Here is an 18,244-nt window from a genome sequence, read left to right on the forward strand (position 1 = left end):
CATGTCTGACCTCTGCATGTTCGTACAGTATACATTCAAACTTGCAAACAGACAAATAACACTCTACATATCGTCAGCTGCAAGCCTCCAACTACTCATCCAGGACTCTCTGTGAGAACCACCGCCGGCTTTGTAAACTGCACCTGGAATTAAGAGAGAGGAGTGGAGATGTTTGCCGCTATTCAACATTGTTCATGTGTGATTACCTGTGTTACTGTAATACACTTGAGTGTTTTCATATGTATGTATATGTGTGTGTGTGTGTACACATTGTACTTCTAACTTGCATGGTTACATTGTGTACTATCCAAGAGCAAGTTGTACTTTGTTTAGTTTTTTTTTGTTTTTTTTGTTTTTGTGTAATGTGAGTTCTCCTGTCTCTAGCTTTCCCTCATCTGACCATCTATTCCAAGGTCAGCTTTTCAGCAGGCTTACAAGGGAATGATACAGAAGATTATTGCCTCGATCAATAAGCTCAAAATGAAGCAAAGGGGAGTTTACTTTATTGACTTCCTCGTGTACAGTGGCAGTTTTAACATTTAATTGTCTCTCTGTATTTAGAGCAAACTCCCATTTAGTGCCCGACAACTGTGCCATCCCAGGCCTTCCTCGTCTCGCTTGCCATTCACTCGGGCACCATTTGAAACAGCCCCTCATAGCTTAATTATTAACAGTGTTATGCTGCCCTGTTGTACTGTGAGACATTCTGAAAGCAAATAAATAAATGAATGGCTGTATTTTCAGTAGCTCCCTGTCTTTCTCTCTCTGATGCACGATTCTGTGTCTGTGGAGATTTTAGCAAAACTTGGGGTGCGTTTGATATCAAAGCTGTGTTCCCTCAGCTTTCAATCGACAGGGCAACAAACCCTCAGGTCCACATTCCTACAAGGGAGCGTGAGGCGAAACCGAAGAGAATCTGAGTGTGTCAAACTCAATATTCCTCCATAATGTACTAGGCCTCTCTGGCGCATGCTTGATCAATTTCATTTATTCATCTGCCAGGCAGAGCTATCCCTCTTGTTTTTCTATATCCATTTCATCATCCTCCTCTTTTTTATTCCGTCTTCTCCTCCCCCTTCAGGCCCTGGCCAGTGAAATACTTTTAGACGTTCAAGAGGTCAAGCAGCAGTTGATGAAGAGGAGGAGGTTGAGGCAGGCCAATGCTGTGGCAGCAAAGGGCGGCCTCTCAGCCAAGTCTATGATCAAAGCCAAGTCCATCGCAGCTTCCATCCTCAATATGTCAGAGAATGATCTTGCAGACATAATGGACACTGACCAGGTAAGGCAAACGGACTGTGGGGTCAGCATTACAAACACTAACTTGATGATCCATATCAAGTCTAAATTATGCCCAGAGCACTCAGCATACCTATGAAAGATTTTCTGTACTGTAAAATTTATAAACATCCTAAAAGTTTTCATTGATTGCAATAGAGAAATCAGAAAGAAGTGGTCTCAGACTTTTGGACCCCACTGTATGTGTGTATATATATATACACACATACACACACACACACACAAGTGACAAATTAAAGGAAAACCCAACATAAAGTGTCTTGGTATTGGGTCACCACATGCCGCCAGAACAGCTTCAGTGCGCCTTGGCATTGATTCTACAAGTCTCTGAAACTCTACTGTAGGGATGAACACCATTATTCTAAAAGAAATTCCCTCATTTGGTGTTTTGATGATGGTGGTGGAGAGCGCTGCCTAACACATCGGTCCAACATCTCCCATCAGGTGTTCAATTGGCTTGAGATTTGGTGACTGTGAAGGTCATAGCATATGATTCACATCATTTTCATACTCATCAAACCATTCAGTGACCCCTCGTACCCTATGGACGGGGCCATTGTCATCCTGGAAGAGACTACTCCCATCAGGATAGAAATGTCATCATAGGATGAAGGTGATCACTCAGAACAAGTTTGTATTGATTTGCAGTGACTGTTCTCTCCAAGGGGACACGTGGACCCAAAAAATACCAGCAAAATGCCCCCCACAGCATAACAGAGCTACCAGATCCCCTCACTACAGGGATCAAGCATTCAGACCTGGACCAGTTTTCCCTTTAATTTGTCACCTATCTGTATGTAGAAATCTGAAAAGTAGATCTTAGTTTTTTTTTCACCTATATCTAACAATATTTAGCCTTGCCGGAAATCACTGCATCTGTCTGACCTTCTCTTATTGATAGGTAGATAGATGTAGTCAAGTACTGTAAGCAAGGCTGAACACCAAGTAATGTATTAAAGGTGAACCACACACCAGGGCATGTCGGTAATCAGTCGGAAAGTTACAGTACAGCAGAGAAGAATGTGGTTCCATGTTTAGAGCCAGTGTTCTTGCTCTAGACAAGATCAAAAACACCTGCAACACCTGTCAACTTGATCATAGATTTAATATGACATAAGCTGAAGAAGTTCAACTCTTTTCTCTCACCAGTCGTTGAACTGAAAATCCTTGCTATTGCCTGTTGTCTGCTTGCAGAAGTCTGAGTTTCGCACTCTTTTCCAAGTTGGTGGGCCCTTTCTCCACCATAGATCATACCCAGCCGTGTCATCAATTAGCAACCCCATGTTACAATCAACCTCCCATCCCCGGGGACTTCCTCCCATCTATCACAAGATGAGAGAGGGTGCATCAGGCACTTACTCACACTTGAAACCAATTTTAGCCCTTTGCAGCCCAGCTCCACCCAGGAGATGACAGGGAACAGTTTCTCACTTGACAAAAAGTCCCCCTCATCAGAGCTGAATCCTCTGTGGGTAAAATCACTCTCTCTTCAACACTTGTTTCCTCCACCGTATTAATGGCTGTTAATGGCGGGCTGCTTGGTGCCTTAACATGGTTGGTGTGTTTTTCCAGTTGTGTTATTGAACATTTGTAGATCACAGCACTGCTGAGAATGCAGGGACCCACCAGAGAATTACAATGTTGTGTCACAGAGTTGGTTTACGGTTTAGGTGCGTGCATGTGTTACCGAGTGAGAGTTTGAATGTAAATGTCAGAAATAGATCCCAAGGGAAATGGCTTGTGTGTGTAAGTGGATGTAATGGAGAAACAAAGGCCATTTCATACTTGGGACTCTAGCTGGACATATTTAAAGACCTGAATGGTAGTTTGTGTCTATACGTAGATGTAACGAGATCAAAATCGACTCAAAATCAAGTGCACCTCACCTAAACCAGGTTGAACTGAAACTAGCTGTGAACATTAAAGTGAAATGGAACTACAGTATACGATACACTATATTCAGATTATCCGCAGTTCAAAATAAGGTCAGTTTGTGACACAATATTGTTGAATTTCTGTTAAATTTCTCTTTGTCTTACCCCTTCACTAAAAAATTGTAAGGAACGTTCTAACTATCTTTGCAGATTGTGTGTTTTTCTTTGGACTTGAGGACGTGACATGAGGTTATCAGGATGTCCTGGTAGTCTTCAACAAGTCCAACACACAGCAAGTGTATTCATTTATTCACTTGGTTGTGTGATACAAGTGTGCTGAATGAGAGCTTGGGGCTCAGTGGGACTTCTTTTACTTTTTGGTTTTACTTTCAAATGAGAATACTCAGTTGCCAACATAGCTATTTTCTTTAGTTTGGCAGATTTCTCTGTCAGCAATATTTGTTTTCAACATTTTAGGGCACAGGTACTTGCTTTTGAAATCAATGTATTTTTGAATTTCAGGCTTATTATAATTTTTAAATGAATTATTCTTGGTAGTGGTTATATTTTGGGAGAATTTTGGGAACAGATGGCCTTCATGTAATGCCCACCATCTTTTTCAAGGGCTACATATTTTCTTTCCTCCTGAGCATTAGTCTTGGTCGGTTGAAATGTACCTGCAAAAAATCTGATCTTTTCCTGGAGGTGTTTTACTGAACTGAAATTTGGTTGTGACTTGAGTGTTTGTGCAGTTTGTCATAGACAGTATAGCACCAAAAGAGAAAATACCCATGTTTTCAGAGATTTTATGGGAATGGGGATTTGTTCACCTATTGTTTTTTTTTTTTTTATTACATTGCTTTTCATAGCTATTAAAATTATACAGAAACTTAAAGCTGCCCCATTACACACAAGCACATACACACAAAATAAATGGGATGTACATTGATGCCGAGAAGTCTCGTAAGTGTTCTTAAACAGCAGCACCTACAGCACATATGTTCATACACATGTATCATACTGCACACTGTTATTTGCTTCTATCCACTCCATAGCGTGCAACAGAGGACCAGAGAGGGCCGACCAGCTCCAGGCTCCCTGGGCAACTTGTTGTGGAGTTAATGATCCAGATGTAATAAGGCTGTAATTGCCAGGCCAGTTTGTTTTGCACCTAATGTTAGATGGAGGGTCAGTGCTTTGTTATATATCTGCCAAGGGTAGACAATCACACTCACTCTCACGCACATACACTCTTTCACACAGCACGTTCATCTCTGAGGGAGCAGTCACAAGGAGGCCCCCTCCTCTCACCCTGCTTCTCTCTCTCACTAATATACCCCCTCCCCCTTGCTCTCTACCTACTTCTCAGTTACTCTAAGCACCAGTCACTAATTAGGCATACACTGGAATTAGCCTAGCCCCAGTGCTATCGCAAAGGATCACACCTAGGGTACCAGAAAGCAGGGGAAGCCCAAGGGGGAAACACATGCTTTTTTTTGTTTTAAAGATTATTTTTTCTGGCAGTTTGCCTTTATTTGTGAGTTAGTATAACAAGACAGGAAACAAGGGAAGAGAGAGGGGTGTGACATGCAACAAATATCAACCCTCTAGAACCGAGTGATTGGGCCCTTGTAGACTTTGTTCATACATACTGTGACACATACATACTGCAGCGACTCTGAAGTGTTCACTGTTATCAGATCAAAGTTGCATGAGTACTGGGCTGCAAGGGGATAAAATGTGCAATGAGACAGGACTTCAGACCTTATATTTATGGATATGAATGCAGAAATCTTAACTGTCCAAGCCTTCTCACTTAGTATCTTTCTGAATGATCCACTAGAAAAAGTATGCAATGTTTAGCACCTTTTATTACTGTGGATACATGATTAAAAACAAGACCAATGTAACTTGTTCTCTGGTCTCTCTTGAATGATAATATCAACTGCATACTGGTTTTCCTCAATAATCACACACACTGAAAATGAAATACTACAAGCTCAATTTGCACAGCCACATCCAGCTCCCTTGTTTAACCTTAACAACTCAATGAATGAACATTGCCACAGATGGTAGTCATAAAAACATATACACAGAGAGTTTTTTTCCTTTTATGTTTCTGATCTAGTCACATGTCATGCAACATGTGTGCAGACAGATCCTTTAGATAAAAACATAGAGATAGACATTTAATACGCACAGTTATACTCCCCATTACTTTGAACAGCGAAGTGTTTATATTGCTAATATTATTCTCAGCTGAAGATCCTTAAGACATAAGTGGTCAGATATTTTTCTTAGTAGGACAAATAAACCAACATTTGTCTGTCCAACTCACATCATTATTGCCATGAATACTGGATGATCTTCAGAGCACACTCTATGAAAGTTCACATAAAGTCTGCATGAGCCCCCTTGTGGACATGTCACTGGACAGACATTGCCACCCCAGACTACACAGGATTTTGCCTGTTAGGTCCACCAGTCTGCAAGCGCAGCTACACACATACATACACACACACACACACACACACTTCCCCCTCCTGCCCTCCGTGTCCCTGTGAGGCAGTACAAGGCTCGTCACATCATTTCGAGCAGTAACACCTGGGGTTCGAAGTGAAGAGGTAGCACATTAGTGCTGAGGTGTACATGGCCACGCAATCGCTCTTCACCCTGTTCATTAGCAGTAACAAGGCTACCACTCTGTTAGGTCTTTATACATGAGTAGCATGCAAACGTATACTGGCATACCCAGCCACTGAGTCTCCAGAGAGCCTCCTCAAGGTCCTGGCTGGTGTGATGCTACAATTTTGCCCTCAAGCAGGAGGCTCACAGAAGCCAATGTTAAGATACAGTGGCAGATTCTCTCTAGAAACATCAAGTATCAAGCATATCTTTTAGTCTGACTCACTTGAAATTTTGCACAATTTATCCATCTACAAAACACTAATATTCCTAGAATTTAGTGTGGGTATTCTCTCTAAACCATGTGTATTTTTAGTCTCCATCCTGTCATCGAAATATATGTATTTGCTGTTGTGTTTTCAGGGAACAGAGGCCCGTTCAGAGAGTCCCAGAGACCAGGAGTGGCTGGACCACCTAAACCACATCCTCCAGCAGAAGGTCAGGCTCATCCGTCTGCATAATGATCACATAAGTTACTCGTTCCTACACACTCAGGAATGAGAACTTTAGTGATTATGTTTTTAACTTTTTTAGTTGTTGAGTTGGTCTTAGGTAAGGTATAGATTTGTCTGTCATGTCAAAAGGTAGAAATTTGGCTGAAGGTGAGAAAGTTTTTCTTTTTGAAGTTGATGGCAACAAAATAAAGTGGAGAGTGGTTCTTTCTCACAAAAAAGTATAACTCAAAAATGTGGGGAAAAAAACGTGCAGTGAATTAATTTCAAGTGGGATTATAATCTTTGTTGCTTTATACAAGTATAAAGGAGAATTGGTTACCACTCCACCACTGTTTCATATTATTAAAACAACCGGCTCTGTGTGGCCATGAGACAGAGCATCTCATTCTCTGCTACTCTCCTCTCTCTCTGTATTGTTGACATAAGAAAAGCTGCAATGGGAGAAGCGCAAATTGAAACATAAGACACAATACCACTTGACTGATTCCATCGCAAAGAAAATAATACATAGTTCCAACTGGGAGAAACATGGTTTTCTTCAACTGCACATTATTTAGTTCAAATTTTTTTTTGTTTCTTTTAGGCAGATGTTTACATTTATGTCACCAGGAGCTGAATGCTATTTTGTTAAAAGTAATTGTTGCTAATATGTTTTTTTACAGAACTTAAAAAGAAATGTTTTTTGATATATTAATTTTAGTTAGTTAGTTGTTAATGTATATTATAATAATAATAATCATTTTATGTTTCAATTCCATTTTAGAATTGAATGATAATTTTACTCAATGTATCTAAATACAAATAATTAAAATGCCAAGAAGTTTTAGGCACTTTTTTAGTACAATTGAATGTAGCCTTGATTTTTTTTCATGCTGGTGTTTGAATTTCCATAATGGTTTGGCATTTTTGTCTAGATGCCTGTCACACCAGTTATTTTAGTCTAACATTTTAGATTGTCAGTCCTCAGTGTAGAGAGATTTGGGTACCAGTTGCGCCCAAATACAGTAATTGGATGAATTTTAGTTTCCACTCCAACATGTTCTTCCCCAGTGTCTGACAATTACAACGATGCAAAAGATAAAACAAAGAAAAGTGACTCCATCCTCACTGTGTGTTTGAGTCTTTGTGTGCACAGCCACTCATCTGTGAGTGCTCTGCTGGAGCTTTACTCAAGTGCTGTCAACGTCTGCTTGCTGTGATATGTGTATGATTGAGAGTGTCGAGTGTGTGTGTATGTGTGTCTTGTCTGTGTTCTTGTCAGCGGCTGCCGCAGGCACTCATGCGTCGCCTCCGCACCACGACACACACCAGACACTGTTCTCTTGTTCCCCAGATCTTCTTCTGACCTTTCCACCTTCCTCTCCCCCTCCTACACTAACACACACACACACACACACAACACTCTATTGAATCCATGTTTTTCCCTTCTAGCTGGACAGCTCTCAGTCCCTGTTCTCTGTCTCTCTCTGCCATCCTCCACTGTCCCGCATTCCTCTCTCTCTCTCTCTCTCTCTCTCTCTCTCTCTCTCTCTCTCTCTCTCTCTCTCTCTCTCTCTCTCTCTCTCTCTCTCTCTCTCTCTCTCTGGCTCAGACCCCGAGGCAGCTTGTTAGTGGGGAACTAAATATTGATTTGGCGGGCCTGTCGATGCCGGGAGAATGAGCTAGTGTCCACCAGAGACCTCGGCACCGGCAGCCTGCTATCGACGTTTTCCGTGGGCAGAACAGGGGTGGTGGAAGGGGGGTGGGTGGGCTGGAGCTGGTGTGGGGAGTGGAGGAGGAGGAGGAGAAAAGCGGAGTATGACAAGGCTGAGACTTGCCCCCAGGTCCCTGTGGGGACCACTGGGACCATCCCAGTCATCCCCCCCTCACTGCAACAGACTTTTTCTATCCCCTTTCAAGTCCATCTTGTTCTCTTTTTTATTTATTTATTTATTTCAAATTTTTCCTCTTCTCTCTATCTTGCAATTTCCTCGTTGTCTGTTTTTTAAAAGCGTAGTGTCGTATCAAGGGGACTGGCATTAGGCTTTATCTCTGCCTGTGTCCCTTGTACATATTTGTCTCATTTTTCTGAGGGGCTAGAGTGACATCTCACCTGCTACGAGGCCCCTATGAAGACAATATTTGAGACTGCGCTCGGGTTAGGTGGCTCTCCTAATGCGATGGTTTTAAAACCACAAAGATAAGGTGCTTATACAACACATGTCCACTGATGCTGAGAAGTGAGTGTTTCTTTAGTGAGAGAATACACTTCAAGAACTCTCATACTGTACCCCTATGGCTTCACTACTCTCTGTCATAGCTTCACCAAGCAGAACATCTGTGAAGTGGAATGGCCTGGCCTGTCACCCTGCCCGTGACACTAATAACACACTCCCCTAATAGTGATATGGTCTTACCTCCGAGCTACACTCACACACACTTCTTCGGATAAAAAGACACAGAGACAGAAATAGACCCAGTGAAAGGAAAAGATGAGAGAGAGATCCATGTCCTTAACTGGCTGGCTGTCACTGAAAGAGGATGAGGATGTGTCCATCTTTGCGTGTGCGCATGTATGTGTGTGTGTGTGTAACTCTGAGTATGTGTACATATTCGTGTGTGTGCATGTACACTCTTACAACAGTCTCATCTTGTCACTGTCAGTGCCTAATGGAGCTGCCAGGGGGACAGCACTTTATTATCTCAGTGGCCCTGTCAATAGCAAACCCATCACTCACTCAGTGTGTGTGTGTGTGTGTGTGTGTGTGTGTGTGTGTGTGTTTGTGAAAGTGATACGTATGTGTGTATCTGTGTCTCTGTGTGTGGGCCATTGTTCGCCATCACTGTCATGTACTACGACATGTCAACATAACGAGAAAGAGAGACATCCACAACACATCGGCAAATAGTGAGTTGTTGAGATATGTGACTGCGTATGTGTTGAGTTACGGCTCCCTTCATACCAAAGAAGTGGCATAGATTTCCGGAGCCGCCTCACCGCTGCCCCACATGTCCACTCAAAACCAAATGAAACATTGCATTCATTTCCTAGTTCCTCACCTCCACTGGTGAGTTAATGAAATCAAACCCTACTCCTGTCAGTAGAGAGCCACCATAAGCAGCGCTCGGTTGCCAGGATTGAGGGACGGTGCTATCTAATAATCATGAGCAGGCCAGGGGGTGTACTGTATGGCTCCACCGCAACCCACCATGAATAAGGCCAGCAGTGAAGATGGAGTGTCCATGTGGGCCATGGGGTCCAGGCACCGGCCCGGGGAAGCATTGATTTAATTGCCTTTGGTTTATTTGTGGAGTCCTAATTATTGACTGGAGGTAGAATTTAATGGGCCAAGTCTTTATGAAGACAGGGAAATGACTGGCTTCTGCTGCTGGCCAATAATGAACAGGAGGAGCGTGTGCATGCAAGCGTGTGCACATGCACGCAAACACTCACGTTCCCTCCAGATCATTTTTCAGACTCATTTTGTACACACACATACCCATCTCAAGCCTCATGACAGCATAATAACATTTAAAAAGTCATTGACTCTGTTGATTTCTTTATGAGAGGACAGCGGTTTGGTTTACTGGTATGGGGTGGCGCTGAGGGCCTGCTAATATTTACCTCACAATCACACCCCGGGGAGACGTACAAGCATCACTTCTTATCAGCCTCCAAACTATAACAAGCTGGTGAACATTAAGACAGTGGTAGAGACAGGCCAGACCAATCTGGACTAGACTTGATATAAAACATCAAAGGCGTTTATGGATGGACTACAAGGCTCAAATAATTCCTATAATTTCAAAACCTTATTGAACTTTGGGGAGAGTCTGCTGTAGCTCATTCCTACAGCGCTAAATGGCATCATTTATCTAATGTTAACAGACTTCATTCATGTCACTTTTTGTCAAGGTGTCTCACCCTATTGGTACTTCCCTAGAGCATTACATCATTAACCCTCTGTATTAAACATATCAAAGACTTAGTGCCTCACAGTGCTAATGTACTGAGAAACTTTTCTATTGTTGTCTGCGCTGGCAGGGTGAGTGGTAGTGTGTTGTGTTGTGTGGCTCATTATGCCTCTGTAATGACAAGGAACAGCTCTGAGTCCCACACTTCTCTCTGAAGGAAAGTGACTCTAATTAAGCCTCATTTAATGATTGAGCTAATTAAATCAGCCACTCTTTTTTCGTCTCTGTGAGCGTGTTTGTATGTGTGTGGAGGGGACCCGAGCCGAGCCTTTGTACTGTAAATATGTCACTGGAACAGTGGCGGGGTCTAGGAGGGGGATTCCCAAGAGGAGGCTGGTGTTAGAGTTGTTGTTAATACCAGAGCTCACTGTGACTTATTCTTATGTTCAATTGGTATTTCATATAAATAGAAATGGCAAATAAAGCTTGTTGGTGCTGTTTCTTTGTCATTAAACTGGGTGGTTACTTAACACAGCAGCTACAGTATAGAAAACATTTCAGCACATTTCAGGAGGTTAGAGTCGCTGGAATAAGCCAGGTGAAGAATCTTATTATTATTCTTTGACACATGAGGCTATTTTGGAGTTTTAAGGTTACTGCCAGTCTGATTGCACCCAAGGGTAGACCTCTGGAGCACAGAGGGCTTCCCCTCTTTGAGTCACTGTAGCACAGAAAGAGAATTAATGATGAAAGTGGACATTTCCTTACTGAATACATGGCTGCTGCTTTATTTTTATTGAATCCCCTCATGTCACTAATAAAAAATGGGGGGTGGCAATAATTTTTAACATTTTCTTGTATTGTGTGTGACAGTTTGCTGCATGCACAGCCACTTTTGTTGATCGTAACTGCTTCCCAGTACATTACCCTGGCCAATGAGCTGTGCTGTTAATCGCGGGTATGTTCTTGATTGCTGAATTCTACCTAAAGGTTGCATCTCTTTTGTATGGATATCACCTTTCTATATTTAAACCCCAGTGGTGCCTGAATCACCTCCTTTTCACACCTAATGAGTAGGAACCTGAAACAAAGACCCGGTGCTTTCCTGTGTTTAATCTAGGGTGTATTTAGGTCAGATCCCTAACAAATGCATGTTGCGCACTGAAATGATGTTTCCAAACAACGTATCAAGAAAAGGAGAGATTTTTAATTACAGTATTTGTGGCCCCAAGTGTCCAATTCCCTTTCATATCAGTCTCTAGTGGCCTAAAGGGGAGAAAAGAGAGGGATCTGCTCCGCTGCAGGGGTAGGTAATTACGAAGGAGAGAGAGAGAGAATAGGCTTGTCGGTGCTTTAGTGGTATTCTTACCTGAGCCCCTCTTTGCAAATGTGACATATTCATTATCGGAGATAATCAAATGCAAGACTTTTTAGTTTGGTGCCTTTGTGCTTTGGCTTTTTTTATCTATTTATCATGTTGTTGTTGTTGTTATTCCCCCGTTTGATAAATTTGATTTTCAAACAAAAGTGAGAAGATCAAAGATCAAAGAGCTGTTTTTTCCCCTCTGTGATAAAACTACTGTAACTACTTCTCCCTTACCTTGAATAGTGGCCTAGATTGGAGACTACTCATGAACCAGGGACAGAGATTTATATCAGGAATCCTTCACCATACTGAAAAAGCTCCTGTCATACCAGCCAGATCAGAAACCTCACTTTGCTCGTTATTATGAAATTTAAGACGTAGTATACATCCTTGTTTAACACAGCAAAGATATACAACAAGTTACAATGTAGTTACAAGTATACAGGTACACACTTCTTCTGACATCCAAATGTCGTTTTTATAGGAGAAGATTGTAGTTAAATTAAGTAAGAGCATCTGATTGTGACAGTTATATGTAACTATTGATACTGTTGGATGTTTAACTAGTGAATAACTTGGTGAGAGTATGCAGAAATTTGGATGATGTGTACCCCCTTATGTCTCTTTTAGGCTCTCTGATTCCTCCTCCCTCCTCATTCTTACTCATTTAGATATCCAGCATCCTGACACAATCTCTACAACTACTCACAAATTGGGCCCTTGGAAATAATTGCACTAACCCGTTCCGAGGGAGAAGACAAAAGAGCAGGAATGATCGATCTGTTAAGAAAAAAAAAAAGTCAGTGTGTGTAATGCCACTACCAGACAATGGTCACTGGAGTGCTGCAACTTTGAGCTGCTCCTTGCCTTGAGGTGTGCCCCAGGCTATCGAATAGCAATGTCATTTAATTGGCTCATAAAAACACCTTTTGCTTGCAGCCCCTGTCCTTGTCTTCACAGACACACACACATATACACACACACACACACATGTCAGTGTCAGTGGCTTTACATGTCAGTTCACTTCTAAAACATGTTCATGAAATCATACCTAGACAAAAGGTCTGCTCTGCAGGGCCTGTTGAATAGTAATAGGTGTGAGTTAGCATTGCTTAATGCTACAGTAGCTATTTTAGTGTTGCCAAGGGGGACAGGGTCTCTTGCAAAACAGTGGTTGTGTTGCTTAGCGCTGGTGTTGGTGCTGGCCAGCTCTGCCAAAGGGGACAGGGGGCCAGCTAAATCAACTGTAGCATAACATTAGTGCCAGTTCCTAACACTGCCTTAAGCAGCCCAGGGGATCCAGCGGAGCAGCTGCATCACAGCTTACCTCCAACCAGCCTGCAGGGTATCGGTCCCCAGCAAATGTGGCAGTTAGATGAAAGGGAATGAAAGCCCTGCTTGTCCCGTTTGTGAGCCTGTGCGTGAGTGTTTCCTTTTGCTTGCTGGTGCCAGAATCTTCCGATGTGAGTCACACACCAGTGGGAGACGAATCAGAACGAGAGGTATTTTATCAAACGTCATTTATCTACCAAGAGACCAAAAAAGTCTTCTTACTCTCATAAACATGGCCTTATAAAGATGTTTATCCTGTCATGCCTCTGCAGATACACTTTGCACATTGTTTTTGATTTCTCATGAAGGAATTGAAAGCAGATTGGGCTTCTGTCTTTCTTACTTTTAGCATCTTAAACCTTAGTGATAAAGCATCTTAGTGATAAGGTTTATCTAGATCATGTTTACCTGCTAGTGTTGTTTACTCTTATTCCCATATCGGTTCTTTTAATGATCCAGTCTCCCTCATTGCTGTCCCATTGAGCCCTGTGTTGTGGCTGTGTCTCTATTTTAGTGGGTTTGTTTGCATAGTTAGTGGCTCTAAGTGCAATTAGCTGATTAGGAAATTGTGTGTATGTGTGTGCCTATGTGAGTGTGTGTGTGTGTGTGTCTGTGAGACAGAGAGAGTGAATTCTCCCAGGAGGACAGATGCAGAGGGAGATGTCTCAGCAGTTACTTTAGTGTAGTGGTTCTCTGAGGAATAGCGCTGTGTGTTTGATGCATCTAGTGCTGCTGGAACTGACTCCCACTGCACACATGCTCAAGCGGGCACACACACACACTTCCCAGCAAACAGGGCCTTGTATTCCCTGCTCCTGTTACCTTTAATGAAGAAGAGAGAGGTTTCAAGGGGCAGGGGGACTGTCCGTGCATTTGTGTGTGAGTGAATGTGTGTGTGTGTGTGTGTGTGTGTGTGTGTGTGTGTGTGTGTGTGTGTGTGTGTGTGTGTGTGCGTGCGCGCATGTGTTGAAAGCACTGTATGAAGTTCTCACTCACCAGACATATTGGAAATTGATAAGATGATGGTTTCAAATCACATCACAGTCTTTTGCTGTGTCCTTAAAACATGTCAGCTGTGGACCTAATTCCAATATGTTGTGTGAGTTTGTGTTATTCACTTCAAAGCAACATGATACCTCGTATTCCTCTGGTGCAGATGTTATACAGCTGAGTTCATTGCAGCACTTCAGACTTGTGTCAGCCTGTTTTTCTGTGTATGGTTCAATACCTTATATTTTCACATTCTCTTTTAAGAGATAAAAAGTGAAAGATTTTATGATATTGAAGTCACTATTTTCAGCTTGGCCTGTCCACTTCTCATCTCTTGCCATGTAACTTGGGAAGTTGCTCAGGGAATGAATTTGTTTCCCTCGCTTTAAAAAGGCGCTTGTAAAAAGCTGCACATACTTGAAGTGAATATTTATGGGTGATACAGTATGAATGCTTGCCTTTGATCAGGCGCCCTAATGACCATAAAATCCTTGTGTCGATTCAGAGGAAAAACAAAATTAGCCAGAGTTCTGAGGAAAAGCCTGCCCACCTCTTTATTTTTACCTTTCCATCGTTTCCATGACAACAACTAAGCAAACACCTATAGAAAGTTCCTTCATACACAACCTTTTATAATCCTTTATGATTAAGTGGACATCAGTTCTCGTTACTTTCCCAGCATAGATGCAGTCCAGTAAAAACACAATACTGTAAATGTCCTTAGTGATGCCCAAACTGTTTTAATAATGGCTCGAGGAATGTCTGCTGAAAAATGATCAACTGAGGCTTCTGGGCAAAGCACAGTGTCTCCTCAGGTACTCCAAAAAAGGCAATGGTCCTGCACTTGATACTTAGGAATCATAAATTACCACTGATTGAGAATAGATACTTACAAAAAATAAGGTGTGGAATAAGCTTTTGAAACTACTGCTGTATAGCCTGTTTTGTGAAGTGCTTTGTCAAAACACTCAACATGGACGGTCCCTCAAAAGTTTCACAAGTCCTCAGGCCACATCTGAGGTTCTCTTGTTTCACTCACAAAACCGCAAATAGGCTCTCTGAAAAGCTGCCAGGTGTCAAAAATCAGACTTTTTTTAAACAGTGGTGCGTTTGTGTGTTTTCCTCATTTTCTCTAACCCTTTCTACCACCGCCCCCACACCCCTTTTCTATCCTTCCCCTCCCCTGCAGATCCCCTCTGCCGGCCAGCTAATGGAGGCTGTGCGCGTGAAGATGAAGGAGAGGAAAGTGCTGACAGAAGAGCTGGCCACGCTCGCAACACCAGTCAGCGAAAAAGCCTGACTCCCTGGGCTGAGGCTGGGAAAACTGTCATCCTCTTCTTTCCCCACCCCACCCCCCTCTTCTCTCTCTCTCTCTGGTTCCTACTCAGTGGGAGCCGGGCTGAGCCAAGCTGAGCCGGGGCAGCAGAACCAATATTTGTGAGAAAATCGCTGTCGACTCACTCTGGGCCACTGTCTCAACACAGCAGCCCGGCTTTTGTAAATGAGCCCTCGACATCTGTGTTAGTGCTCAGTGCGCTATGTCTATCAGACAGGGCCCTTTAGCGCCAAGCTAATTTACAGTGCAGCCACTCTCCCCCACTCTCAACGCAGACCTGGGGTGATAAGGCAAATGCTTACGTTAATGTTTAAGTTAGGCTTTTTTTCTGTTTTTTTACCTCACCCCCTAATTTATTTGGCACCTCAAGGACCTTAGGGTGCAGGGACTTGACCTAGCATTGCCAAGTCGACACTTTGAGAAAGTCAAGAGTGCAGCACAGAGCAGAATATTCACTGTAAGGGGCTAGATCCATTTATCAGACCTGATACTACAGTACTCTCAGACCCTGTGCAATGACTGAAGCCAATGATTTTTATTCATCAAATGCACTACAAGTATTTATCTCTGAAGGAAGATGCTTAAAATACTTGTTATAACTTCTACTCTGTAAATATTTGTTCCGTTGATAATTTAACAGGCAATTATGTTAAATGTGAATGATTTTCTTATAAAAACTTCCTCTTAATAAAAACCAGTTTCACCTATTTTTGTCTGTATTTTGTTCTTCAGAGACTGTATTATTGTTGGGAATTTCCTGGTCCTGTTAAATGTCTAAATGTTCTCTTGTTCCAGCAGTTCAAAGGACTGTCAGTCAGTCTGTGTTGGCGACTGAGGATGTTCTGGCGGACAGCAGGGTTCTCACACCTCTCTCCTGATTGACAGCTGACTGTTGGCATGGTTCCTGTCTGTAACAAGTGACCCCCGCTGTTGACATCATTAACAAGGGTCCACATGAGCATACGCACACGCACAGAGCACAGCGCAGCACAGGGGTGTATTGGAGGAGTGGTTGCATCCTTGACATAGCTACCTCCAACCCCTTTTATCTGTTTCTCTGTTCCTCCATCTCTTATTATTCATTTTGAATATTAAACCATGATCCTGGTCTCCACTGTCCTTGAGTTGGCATCCTACACAAGAGACCACACACTCCTCCCATCCATTTTCTTAGTCCTTTTTTTTTTTTCTACCTCTCCTAGCTTTTGTTTTCCTCTTCACTACTTTCCTCCTTTCTTTTTATTATGTATAATTAACAATGGTGTGAAGAATCCTCTGTTCAGGAATTAAAAAGAAATAATTTCACTTTTTAATCCCCCTCCCTTCTCAAATATATGCTAATGATGTCGTTTTCCTTTATCTTTTTATAATAAAGGATTAGGCCAGGACTGTCTCTAGCTGCAACTCGGGGACCAATTTAGCTGGGATCCAGGAGAGACAAACCCTGGTGGTTAATTACCATTCATTAACATAGTTTGCATCTTTTCTTCTTCTCCAATACCCAGGAGCCAGCTATTGTCAATATTTGTCCCATATAAATTTCTGCAGTTTTTTTTCCAGTCACTGTCCTCCAGCGTAATGCAGCTAATGACAAACATTAATAACTCAGAGAAATCCGGTGGCGCAGTGGGTATAGAAAAGCAAAGCATCGGTGCCACGCAAATTATCTCTCAGCCCCCACCCCTTTGCCGTCTGACTGTCTCTATTTCTCTCTCTTCCTTTTAGTGTGTAATGCATAGTCAACATGTTTGCTTGCTGAGCCCCACCATCCGGCCTCGGCTGACACACTCATGCTATTTCTGTGACATATTCAAATGCGGGCCCCCTTAGCTGGTACTCCCTTGGGTTTAATTAACCTGGCCTTGCCTCTGACGCTCCCTCAGTGAAGACGTTAAAACGATCTTGAAAACACCCTTCAAACAGCGCCCCCCTCACCCCCCCCCCCCCCCCCCCCCCCCCAACACACACACACACCAATGTCTTGCACTAGGCGCTGTATATGATTTATCTCTTTTTTTTCTGTGTAGGAATGGCGTGCCATACTCCTTTTTCTTCTCTTTCACTCTCTCCTTGTCTTCCATCCTTCTTTTCTTGTACAGCTCTCATTAAGAGAGGTTTCCTGTGGGAATTACTTTGATCAGTACTTCCAAATGCAAAGTTTTCCTCCCTTCCCCTTTTATTCATTCCAACACAGTCAACTCTCTGTCATTTTTTTCCTCTGTCTCTGTCTCTTTCTCTCACCCCGACTTCTTTTTAAATCCAACTTTCCTATGTTTCTTTCTTTCCACAGATTCCTTCAGGAGCTTGTTCCTGGAGGGGTAGTGGAGGTCAGGGTCATGGGTTGACTTTTGGGTCGATCGATGATTTGTGTATGTGTGTTTGAGTTGTGTGTCCCAAGGCTTCTCTGTTGTACTTTTAAGTTCCCCCGGTCTGGTGTGAGTGCGTGCCACTTGGGTGGGAAGGCGGGTAGCCCACAGTACACAAAACAGTCAGAGCACAAGCAGAGAATTTCTGCAGCCTCTAAACTGATGCACAATTAGTCCTTGCAGATCTCGTCAGCCAGCTGTGTAGTGGATAGAAAACAGCCTCTGGTGATTTCCTTTACTTCACTGACACAGTTTCACACCCTGGCTATCGCTGCCAATATACCAGTCTGCTTTGATATCGCATACACAGACACTTGGCACTGTCTTAAAAAACAAGGTACTTGTGACATACAGCCAAATGTGTTTTTGACAAATGTATAATGCAACATGTTTACAGTTTTCATTGTGTCTATCCTCCATGTTTGAACCACAGGGAGAAGGTTCAGTATCAAAAGGTAGAGGTTGTTTACAATTTGTACGACAGAAATTTCTCCAAGCTGTTGTGTTTCAACTTGCTGTAGTGTGTAATTTTAGTAAAGAGCCTAATGGCAATTATTTCCAAAAATTTTAAAATTTAGACATGGCTTCTCAATACGTCCATGTGTAATTTTCTTTTTCATTAGATCAGATGCCACCTTAAAAAGAAAAAA

The 18,244-nt window shown here is 42.5% G+C and overlaps 1 protein-coding gene across 2 annotated transcripts in view; it reads left to right on the forward strand.

Annotated features, from left to right (window-relative positions):
• cntln (centlein, centrosomal protein) overlaps positions 1-15,935 on the forward strand; it is a 94,370-nt gene extending 78,435 nt beyond the window's left edge. For both annotated transcript variants that reach the window (XM_067584872.1, XM_067584873.1), the window contains exons 25-27: positions 1,082-1,279; positions 6,219-6,293; positions 15,082-15,935. In XM_067584872.1, coding sequence (XP_067440973.1) covers positions 1,082-1,279; positions 6,219-6,293; positions 15,082-15,192 — 384 coding nt within the window. In that variant the 3' untranslated portion in view covers positions 15,193-15,935. The remainder of the gene's footprint in view (positions 1-1,081; positions 1,280-6,218; positions 6,294-15,081) is intronic.
• The last annotated feature ends 2,309 nt before the right edge of the window (positions 15,936-18,244 follow it).

Source organism: Thunnus thynnus, chromosome 3 (assembly GCF_963924715.1).
Source record: "Thunnus thynnus chromosome 3, fThuThy2.1, whole genome shotgun sequence".
NCBI classification, from domain to species: domain Eukaryota; kingdom Metazoa; phylum Chordata; class Actinopteri; order Scombriformes; family Scombridae; genus Thunnus; species Thunnus thynnus.